Below are 11,556 nucleotides of genomic sequence, written 5' to 3' on the forward strand. Positions count from 1 at the left end.
TCTTTTCCCCCACTCCCGTGTGAGTGTGTGTGTGCGTACGCGCTCGCGTACCATGTTGCACCTGGACTAGTCAGTGTAGGTTGCGCAAAAGTAGAAATCCCTGACCGCGAGCCATAAGTCTGCAGTTGCACATGTACTTTACCGTAGATAAATACAGCGCAAGAACAGCTGTTTTCTGCCTGAAGTGTTGCTTTTTCCAGCATTTAGAAAGAGACCGCGATGACCCGCATCCGCTACCAAAACAAACCATCAGCATCAGCTCAGGGCATAAGCTGCTGCCGCCTGCTTTAAGGTGTTATTACCGCAAAGTGTGGGATGCGCAGACATGACTACATATGCACTACATATGTTTTAAAACACACATTTCGTCGTGATGTCCATACATTTGAATATGATTTTCTTTTCTTTTCTTTTGTAAAGCAGTTTGGTGATGAGATAACTTTCTTCAGGCCGCAGCATCCTCATACCACCAACAAGTAAACATGACATTGAGCAAGACGCTAAAGCCCAAGAACTAGATCTTTAGCACAGATTGTATGCATAATACACATATTATCACGTACGAAGGCAAAGGAGTGGCTGAATTCTACAGTTTTAGTACATGCTGATTCAGTGGATCGGTTCATGCGTTGGTGCACTGACACGTGCGCTTTTTTTTCTTTTTTTCCCAATGAAGCATGTAAAAATGTACCTGTGAAGCAAGTTTGCCCTTATTTCACTCAAATGCATTCCCCCAGGAAACAAAACGAATACAGTTGTGCTTGCATCTCAGAATTGCCCATTCACGTAATCATTTCTAGTTTTTATATAATTGTATGATAGCCCATCATATAATTGTATCACACAAAGCATTTTTATTTTTCACGTTGATAAGGACTTGATCTGCAATCCCATTCTGCTGAGTAAGATAAGATAAAATAGCTGTTATTACTCCTACATCTGGGAAATGGGCATTATTACAGCAGCAAAGTGGACAGATAATAATAACTGGAACAATAATAAAACAATAGAATACTTTATCATTTTGTAGGTCATATGATCTGATAGAAAAAAAATACATAAATGAATCGTTATACGCGCTCTGGTTAAGCGGACATAAAGGTACAAGGAGTTCAGATGAATGATCAGTGCTTAAATTTATTAATTTTTAATTAATTCAGACGGACAGAGTATATCTTAAACCGCCAATGTGTTTGAAGGCAGTAAAATGCTCTGCGCGAGAAGCAATTCATCTCCACTTCGGTTTAATATTTCATCCACAGGCAGACAAAACTGTTAAATATATGCCAACATGCTCCACCCACAGGCGAAGAAAGTAATTATGAGTTTAATAACAGCATTTAGGTTTCGTGGAGTTCACTCCTCCACTCAGCAGGGGCGCACGAGTAACAGTAATCTCTTTTGAATCGGGCAAAGGAAGAAGTGATTCTCCGTTCTCTTCCGGGTGGTGGTGCAGCAGCAAAGTTATGCTACTAATCGTTTGGCTGATACTTGTTTTTAAAGTAGATAAGCGACATTTATTACTCCTCACTAACTGTGCTGATTCCGCCACATCTTTAAATGACTTTAGTGTACATGACGTCCTGGCCGTTAAGACCCGCCTTCCGAAATATGATTGGCTACCGTAGTGTGGTTTGAAGGTCACGTCATACCTTGAGCGACAGCTCGAGCTGCAGCTGTAGCTACCGGTGATAGGGAGCTTTGCACGGACATTTACAGCTGAGGGGTAAGTTCCCTCGGTTTTAATGAGGTTGGTTATCAAATAATAAATGTAACACCCGGACTTTTCCTCACATTAAACGTATTCGTCGAGAGATATCGACAGTAGAGAGAAAATGGAATATGCACATCTACTTAAATCGTACTTCTTTATTGTTGCCACAAGTAACCTAGCGAGGAGACTTAGAGTTAGCTAAGAATTTACATTCAGGTGTTACACACGCTCACACACTTGTGATATTTGCCATTTGTTTCAGTTAATTATTTGGTATGGCCATAAATGAATATGTCTGAGTTTACTTTAATTTCGTCCCGTTAGATAACTTACAAATGTTACGCAATGCAAACTGTGTAAGCAGGTGCAAGGCAGTTGTGCCAAAAAGCGAATACCAGTGTTTCTACGTTTTTTATGTCTAATATGTTTGCTTGTGTTGGTTAATGGACTGTAGTCAACGGGATTTACGAAGGGGTTAAAATGAATTATTCCAATCTCTGCACTCTTTTCCAGATCTCTCTTGAAAAACTATTAAAAAAAACAAAAACACTTTTTACCTGGATAAAAAAAAGTCACTTTGCAAAAAACTGATTTCAGCTTCTACTTTGTCACTTTGACTTGATATCGTCCATGAGACATGTTTGACAGATCATAGGCCAGTAAGTCATCTACAACAGTTTACCCCTAATCAATTTTTGGCAAATACCAGAAATGACTGTTTGCTTTATCCTCCTGCAACTGTGACTCCCAGGCTGCTCTCCAAACCAAATGCACAGTGTGAAGCTTAACATACAAGACAAATAGAAGTATCATTAAATTCATGCTTCGGATCTGTTTATCCCTTAACAGTGGATTTAAGTACCATTTTTTCTCTTTTTAACAAATCCATGTCATATAGATGTTTTTGCTTTGTTATCACAGAGTTCTATTTTGTCAGCATTTTGCTAGTGTTTCAAACACTGGATGGAAAATGTGTTTTTCATCAGCATCAAATGATATCTACCTTAAAAGACGCACAAAATATTAAAAAGCAAATCGTCACCATCTTATTGTTAATGATGCACATAGGACTACTGCAATTTAGTTATATACAACTGGAAAACAGTTAATACACACATTTAAATAGAAATAAAACTCTTTCATCAGCAATCAGTGACTTTTAATCAAGTGTAATGTTTTAAATACAACTCTTTTCTTATTTCAAGTTCAACCACTTAATTCCAACTTAAAGCCTTATCAAAAGACCTATAAAAATAAATAGCCGATTTTTAAAAAAAGTCAATTTTAAGGAAATGCAGGAGAAATACACAAATTATTCACATGTTAACAGTTCACCCTTCCTCTTCCAGAGATACCTCCTACTAGGAGACACACTATGACAGAGAAGAGGGTCTGAACAACAGCGAAGCCTTTTCTGATGCTCTGTGTGGATTCATGCTGACGTAAGAAACATTTCTAGTCACTGTAAATGCAGCAAAATAATTCAGATGCTACATTAAAATACACAAATAGGTGACAAATTGCAGGAAGATCTTGAATACCTGACCTTAATATGGGCTACATTTGTTTCCTCTGTTGTGGTATTACAGAAATCACTGTTTGTAAGACATGCTGGCTTTTCCTTTAATTTGTGACCCATCTGCATATTAACAGTTGAGCACACTGCACAATGCATTCCATATTGCATATGCTTACATGCTGTGCTAAAGAGGTCTTGTTGACTCGATAGGTTTTTTGACTTTGCTGAGTGTTGATAAATCTAGTATAAATCTGTAGTAAGAAGTGCTCAATTAATTTGTTTCCATGGTTCCCAGCTTTTCTTTTCCTAAGCTGAGTAGAGCAGTGGTGCGTGTGAGGAGAGTGGCAGCTCATCTCAGCAAGGCAACCATGTCAACAAACCTCCAGAGCAACAGTTCGTCTTCTGCAGCCAACGGGGATGCTCCTACTGCAGCCATTCTCATCATTGGAGATGAGATTCTTAAGGTGCTTTTGGTGTTGATAAAGCTTGTGCCTTGTGTGGCTTTTAAGCTATATGTGTATGACAGCACCCAATGAAAATCACTGGGAGTTTGTGCAATTGATAAAAATCAGTATAAACTGTTATTGTTTTTTTTTTTTTGTGATAGAAGTAGGAGCTTGCATTGTGTAGTGTTTATATACTTACATATTTATATACTGTCATCTGCATCCCTATGTGTTTGGACCTCTATTCAGTCTCTGATGTGCATTTTATGACCTCAGGGGGGAAAAACTGCGATGGTTACTTCATGTGGGAGCTGTGGCTGTTTCTAAAATGACAAGCTTACTATTATTTTTTTGACTTGACATGATCATGATTTAAACATGAAGTCTTTGATTTTTGTCCAGTGTCACATCTCTCTGCCTGAAAATCAGTCTGCAGTCCTTGAATTTCATCAAGCAAGACCTTGGAGTTTCCTTTTTCTTTCTTTCTTTCTTTCTTTCTTTCTTTCTTTCTTTCTTTCTTTCTTTCTTTCTTTCTTTCTTTCTTTCTTTCTTTCTTTCTTTCTTTCTTTCTTTCTTTCTTTCTTTCTTTTTTAAAGTTCTTGAATCTGATGTACATGTGGGTGTCTCTTTCAGGGTCACACAGTGGATACCAACAGCGCCTTTCTAACTAAAGCGCTTAGGAAGCTCGGAGTGTCTGTGCAGCGCATAACAGTCATACCGGATGTGCAGGAGGTCATTGCCAAAGAGGTGGCACACCTTTCATCTCAGTATACGCACCTCCTCACATCGGGGGGTATAGGTCCCACTCACGATGACGTCACCTTTGAGAGTGTTGCCATAGCATTCCATGAGGAGTTATATGCCAATCCAGAGCTCAGCCAGCTGGTTGAAGAATTCTTCGGGGTTGGGGAGAAAAACAGTGCTGCTATAAAGCTTGCGATGGTGCCTCGCTCAGCCAAACTTAACTATGGAACTGACCCTCAGACTGGACAAAAGCACCGCTACCCTCTGGTGAGTGAACTCGGTACAGAGGAATTTTTATAGAACACAAAATTACTTCAGATATATCCAAGCTACATGGCGCTGTTCAACCTTTCTTTAAGGTAAAAAAAAAAAAGTGAGGGTGTTTTCTGTAGAAGACAGATTGCAAACTAACTAGTTGCTGAAGGAGTGAAAATAGCTTCTTGCAGTGGTCAAAACAATAAATACTCTGAGCACACACAGACACCAGGCATGAAAAGCATTCACACCTCTTACTCACAGGTCATTAAATTTAGACATTTTTCTCTTTAAGGACCAATATAGTACAGAGGATGGTTAATGTCTTTGGTGCTTTATTAATGTCTTTCAAGTTGAGAGACATTAATGTACAGTATATTATTATCCTATCCAGAATTTAAAATGAAACAATGAAGGAACAGCCCTTAAAGAAAGTGCCCTGTCTCGGCAAAAGGTGGAGAAGGAGTTGGATACCATTCTCATGCTTGTTTGCTAATGAAACCCCAGCCAGCAGCCATTTACCTTAGCAAAAATAAATATCTGACATTTACAAAACTGTAAATCTGCCCTCAATTGTTAGCTGTCTCTGGGTTGCAGAGATGTGATGTTATTCCTGCATCATATCTCAATAGTTTCAACAATGATGGCTCGAGTACCGCCCCACATCTTTTCTCACAATTTGATGTGTCTACCTTTTTCTCCCAGGTCAGTGTACGTAATGTGTACATCTTTCCCGGGATCCCATCTTTAATGGAGAAGGCCTTCAATGGGCTGGAGCATCTCTTTGCTGGTTCAGGGACCACCTTTCACACTCGCGAGGTAACTCCATAACCAAACCTGTTACTTCCAAATCCAGTCCAAGTCAGAATTAGTATACTTCTGTTTTTTTTCTAATTAATTTTTATGTATTTATTTATTTTTTACTTTTTGTTTATAATACAGTTTAGCTAGTTTTAGTTAAACTAACTAAAGTAATGACACTTCCTCTATATTTCTGATATTTCCTTGATACTTTTAATGTATTTTACCTTTTAGTTTACTTTTAGTTAAGTACAATAATGTTGATTTGAATGCAGTGTTTAAATAGTATAATTAAGTTTACCAGATATCTGGTGTTTGTCCAGGTGTTTGTCGATGCAGATGAAACAGACATTGCACCTGTGCTGACCAAACTGCAGGCTGGCTGGGGCCGAAAGGTGGCTCTTGGCTCCTACCCTGACTGGTTGAGCAACTATCACAGAGTTAGGCTGGTCCTGGACGCAGACAGCCAGCAGGAGGTGGACAAAGCCCGAATACAGCTGCTAGACAAGCTGCCCAAGGGGAGCGTGGTGCCCTTAGTCACAGACCCGGTGTCCGTAGCCCCCGCTGAGGTGTACGGATTGGCCAACAGTGGTGAGTGTGCGGAGAGTAATGGAAGATGATTCTTAATATGTGTCATCTTGATATAAAGTGAATACTGACTTGTGCATTTTACACAGGCATTGGGACCAATAAAGAAAGCTAAAATATGAAAGTAATTTAAGTCGTAAAGTCAGAGTGGATAATAAAAAAGAAGAATATAACTGTGAGACAGAATGGTGAATAGATTAGAATAAAGCTTCAACAACTAAGCTATGACAAACTACTCGCAGCTTTTTTTCTTTTCTTTGGATCAGACGTAGAAATGTGGGCTCATTTCTAAGATGCCTCACAGCTTGACTGCATTAACTATGAACCATCCTCTTACTGTTGATTCCTTCCCACAGGTACAGAGCTGGGTGAGAAAGTCATGTCTGCACTGAAAACAATAGAGGCGGCACTCCATCAGTATTCAACAGAGCAAATCTGTGTTGGCTTTAACGGGGGCAAAGACTGCACAGCGCTGCTCCATCTCTACTATGCTGCACTGAAACGGTAACAGGAGGGGAGAAGACGAGATGAGACAATTAAAACATTTTTGTGGATTTTTTTTAATCTGTGGGGGAAAAAAAACAAATGACCTGAGAGATGAAAGATGAAAATGAAGATTCAAATTAAAAACATAATGATAGCATTAGAGCACAGTGGGGTGTGAGATCTCAGCAGGAAGTAAATGGAAAAAGAAAACTAGTTGGAGGGCAGCACTTAGAGAAAATCTTGGAGAAGACTGAGTACTTTTTTTGGACTTTTCTTGACCTGTGGTGGACAGATTGAGAGATATGACGATAAGAAGAACAAATACTTATCTGATCTCTTTCTGTGCCAGCGTTGCTTATCTTTTTAAAAAATGTCCCTTTTTTCTCTTCCTGTCACTCTCAGCCGATATCCAGATACTAAAGAAAAGGTGAAAGTCCTGTATATTCGTATTGTCTCTCCATTCCCAGAAATGGAGAGATTTCTACAGGATACAACAAAAAGGTGAGCTATCTATCATCTAGCTATCTATCCAGTTGATGTAATGTATTTTAATGTATCCAGTCAAGGTGTTGTTTTAAAAAAAAAATGTTCTAACTTGTTCTTACTTGTGTCTCCCAAAGATACAGCCTGGAGCTGTTCACTGTGGAGGGCAGTATTCGCCAGGCCCTGAGCGAGGTGAAGGAACGGAGGCCAGAGCTAAAAGCCGTCCTGATGGGGACCAGGAGGAGCGACCCTTACTCACACACACTCACAGCCATGTGTCCTACTGATCCTGGCTGGCCTGACTACATGAGAGTCAACCCCTTACTAGTGAGTGACACTCAGTATGCATGCTGTTATATTACGACTGTATGCTGCACTGTTTCGGTCACTGTAAAAAATTCACATCATGATCTAAAGCAACATCAGGGTCTAAAGCATTTTTCCATTAGTACGTACTCTTATTGGCTCTACGTGGCGTGAGGCGGTATGACTCACCTCGATCTGGTTTCCTTTACAATCAAGTACCACTAAATGTGCGTGGGGTTGTTAGAGCAACTTGGCTGAACATCCTGTAATGTCATTTGTACGTGACACGATTGCTATAACAAAGGTGGACGTCAAAGCGGTGGTATACCTGCTGCTCGGTCTGTGGCTTTTTGTCAGACTGGGACCACGGTGTTCCTCATTGCTGGGTTTCAACAATTGCAGTTTTGATTTTGCGAAGGAGACGAGCTCATGACTCATTGAGTGATGTCACTGACTAGCCAATCGGTGATTGCCTTGGATTGCTTCAAGTAGGTACTAAAAAAGTACCTGATACCAGGTACTATCACCGAGGCGACCCGAGTAGTTACTAATGGAAACGGCTATAAGGTCATACCTCATGGTTTTAGCGCTTTTTCTGTTGCAATGCTGTTCCTCTCTCTTTACTTAATTCATCTCTCTCTAGACTCAAATAAAATCAAAATACTTTAAAATAAAGCTAAAAATACCCCAAAATACGTTAAACGGAAAACAAATTATTTACTGATTTTTTAAAAAAAAATTTTTTTTATTTCTTTAGCACGCTATGTGATTTTAAAATGACAAAGTATTGTTGCAGAAGAGGCTATAGTTTTGTCTAGAATCTAATTTCAAAGCTCTTGAGGTTGTATTGTGTTGTGTTTTTCCCAACTGGTTGACGGTAGTTCCTGGTAGTTGCTGGTTACCAATTCCATCAAAAAACTCTTAGTGATTGAATTGAATTACTTGCAGGTTGCCACGGTTTCATGTACCTTTTTACCCCTTTAGCTGTAAAAGGCTGATGGTTTATTGTCGTCACCCTGCCAGGTGGACGGCATGGATATGCAAGTTTGTGTAACTCGAGAAGGAGGTGACGTGATTTTAAAATTGATACCATAGGTGCAACTACTAAAAATTTCAGAGGAGTTTAACTCCTTGACCTCAAGGTCAGAGGTCAAGTTTCCTGAAAATCTTGTGAATGTGATAATTTGATTTTGAAATTGATGCCATAGGTGTATCTAATAGGAGGCCGAGGGATGCCACTGGTAAGCCGCTAGTATTTTTCATGTTTGTCTGCAATACTTGCCAACCACAAGTTAAAGTAAAGGTGGAAGTAAAACTGGCTTTGTTGAAATGCGCAACACAAACCGGAAATGGAGAAAATTCACCTTCAGAGGGAAAGTTGTGCCAACATATTTCAAAAGGCCAGAGCTCAGTTTCTGGATCGTGTCGAACTTTTCATAGTTTCATTAAAGCTCAGAGAGCAGCTGGACTGTATTTGTAGACAAGTGTGTCACTGTTTGACCATAGCAATATGGTAGTGATTAAAGCAGTCACATGGAGGTTTTTGTCAAGTCATCAGAGAATACACATTTTTCCTAGCAACAGATGTCACTGACCGACGTGCAAACCTGCGTGATTCAGGCCTTAGCAATCTATTTCCCAGTAACCACCCATAACCGGTCATTTTCCCTTCATGACCAGTGATTGTCAGATTGTAGGGTTGGGTGGTTATTATTCACTTATTCACTTGACACCACATTGTCACATGTCTACAACAGCAGGTGTAAAATAACGTGTCTGCAAAACCTCACGACCTGGGAAAGCTTCACTTGTTATCCTTGATGTTATTTGTCATCTTGATAAAAATTTCTGAATAATGCTTTATTAAGAAAGCTTTAAACGACTATTTTTCCTAAATAAACTCGCACATAATCTGAGTGCACCAGTACATTAAAGGCTTTCTAATGTAACACCAACGCAGAGTGGGGGATGCATGTTAACATTTCAACACGAAAGGGTCACAGAAGTGAAATTATTGCAGTGCTTTTTGCTGAATAGCTGTAGCAAGCTCACGTCTTGTTGTTCTGTTTAGTCTGGCTGAAGAATGGATGCGCATAAGCAACATGGCAGTCGTCTGCGTTATTTGATTTTATTGTTAATGCTAGTACTGTGTCAGCTGCTGTGATGGAGCACATAGAAGCACAGGTACATTTAGCAGTTGACCTCAATTCAAGATAATTTATGTAGTGCTTCATCTCATGAGTATATCTAAAAGGACTCCACAGAGGATGAGTTATTATAGCTTGAACAGAGGGAGTCAGTTGCAAACCAGTTACATTTGTTTTCTAACACTCTCCAGGACTGGACATATCACGACATCTGGGCATTCTTGAGGACATTATACGTGCCCTACTGTATTCTCTATGATAAAGGGTAAGGATGTGTTAGTTGTCTTTATTCAGGTGTACACAGCTTAAAAAGCAGATCTTTAGGGCTAACATTTTTCTGTTGAAATATAGGTACACTTCACTCGGCAGTATGGACAACACCTGTCGAAACGAGGCACTGAAGATGGTGGACGCAAGGGGGGTGACACGATACAAACCAGCCTACCTCTTGGAGAATGAAGAAGAGGAGCGAAACTCCCGCGCCTGAAATCATCTGTGCTCGTCTTACTTAACCTGTTCTTCGTGGAGCCATTATTTTTTCTTTTTAAAGATGTCTGCTCACCATCTACCCTCATTTAATTCATAAGAAGGACCTTTTCAAAAATACCATGTCTGACTGCGGAATGAGATCACAGAGAAAATGTGTTGCTTGTGTACGTGTGCGAGTCTAAAGTAATGGCTCTCTGTGCTGTTGAATAAAACATCACTCCTTTTTTTTTTTTCTTCTATTGTCATGTTACTTTAAGAGGGCTCTCACATACAAATGGGAATCTGCAGGGCATTCAATATAGCTCTTCACTTAACTTATTCATGCCTCCCTTTGTCTTATCTCTAAATCCAATAACAACACTCCACCAGAAAGACGGGCTCCATCAAAATGTATTTGTAAATAATGTGAAAAGGTTTTTCTCATCGTGGAGAGAACACCAGATTTGAGAAACTCCCTGATGAAGGCCACCCAGCAGGCTCTCGTTTACTAATCCGTGTCTCCCACTGAATACCTAGACTTGCAGGCTGCAGCACGTTTAGCTGAGCATCTCCCCCATCACAGACCCGCTCGCTGTAGTTCTCTTTGAAGCCCTCACGGGCGCGTTGTTCTCACGTTTTCTATTTAGTGCCCGTGATTATAATAAATTACCTTCTCCGTTTCCAGACATGATTGAATCCAGGCTCATCGATCCGCGCTCTCCCTCTCCCCGCCTGGAGATTAGTCAACACCGCGCAGCGTGGATCGATACCGGCCGATCTAATAAAGCGGGTCGCTTACGAGGCCACCGCGGGGCTGCACACACTGTTACACCAGCAATTACCACTTCTAGGCCGTCCCTCATACACCCCCCTCCTAACATATCTGTCCTGGCTTCACGGCTTGCTTGATTTATTAATAATAACAGTAATAAAAGAGGCAATGAACAGCGGCTTTATAATCACAGCACCGATGTAATGGTGTGTGTTTTGGTGGTGCGGTAAACACACCGGGACATTGTCTGGAATGATGTTTTTTGGGGTAGAAAATTAAGTTACAGTCTGTGTTAGGCCACTTCTAACTATAGCTGTATATGCAGCTTATATAATGTGAGGGGTTTACTTTTAAGTAGGTCTAGTTTGTGCTTTTATTTATTTAAACTCCTCCGGTGTGTTTGTATCCACGTATCCACCTTACTTTTAGGTTGAATCCTTAATTATGTGTATAAAAATGTATATAAATCCTTGTACATCTCATACTTTTATACATTAATGGCAATAATTGTATATAATTAGTTTTGAATGTATCTTTTGTAACTTATTTACTTGCATATGTGTATTTCATATTTCTATAGGCTTCTTTTTTTAAATTTCATTTTATTTGGATTAATTCTAGCTGTGTGTTAGGGGGAAACAACATTTGGATCCGGTGTGTATCCTGTAAATATTGTAGAAGTTACAATAAAGTTGCCTTTATCTTTGGTTAAAGTAACAAAGTAACAACCTACTGTTGTCCACTAGAAGAATTGTGGTGTACTTTTGTAAATACGCCTAATTAAGGTGAAAAAGCCAGTAAAATACAGTGCAATTAAACACATCTAA

General features: G+C 39.7%; 1 protein-coding gene across 2 annotated transcripts; it reads left to right on the plus strand.

Annotated features, from left to right (window-relative positions):
• Window positions 1-1,435: 1,435 nt before the first annotated feature.
• On the plus strand, window positions 1,436-11,556 carry flad1 (flavin adenine dinucleotide synthetase 1). Of its 2 annotated transcripts, XM_031734097.2 has the most exons (11): window positions 1,436-1,726; window positions 3,064-3,156; window positions 3,529-3,697; window positions 4,313-4,690; window positions 5,384-5,497; window positions 5,803-6,070; window positions 6,424-6,571; window positions 6,956-7,054; window positions 7,174-7,363; window positions 9,681-9,754; window positions 9,841-11,556. In XM_031734097.2, exons 2-11 carry the CDS (start codon window positions 3,149-3,151, stop codon window positions 9,974-9,976), a joined length of 1,584 nt encoding a protein of 527 aa, XP_031589957.1. In that variant the 5' UTR covers window positions 1,436-1,726; window positions 3,064-3,148; the 3' UTR covers window positions 9,977-11,556. The 2 variants fall into 2 exon arrangements, with proteins under 2 accessions (XP_031589957.1, XP_031589956.1); XM_031734096.2 differs by lacking the exons at window positions 1,436-1,726; window positions 3,064-3,156 and having other exon boundaries at window positions 3,518-3,697.

The sequence above is a fragment of the Oreochromis aureus genome, linkage group 11, assembly GCF_013358895.1.
Source record: "Oreochromis aureus strain Israel breed Guangdong linkage group 11, ZZ_aureus, whole genome shotgun sequence".
Taxonomy (NCBI): domain Eukaryota; kingdom Metazoa; phylum Chordata; class Actinopteri; order Cichliformes; family Cichlidae; genus Oreochromis; species Oreochromis aureus.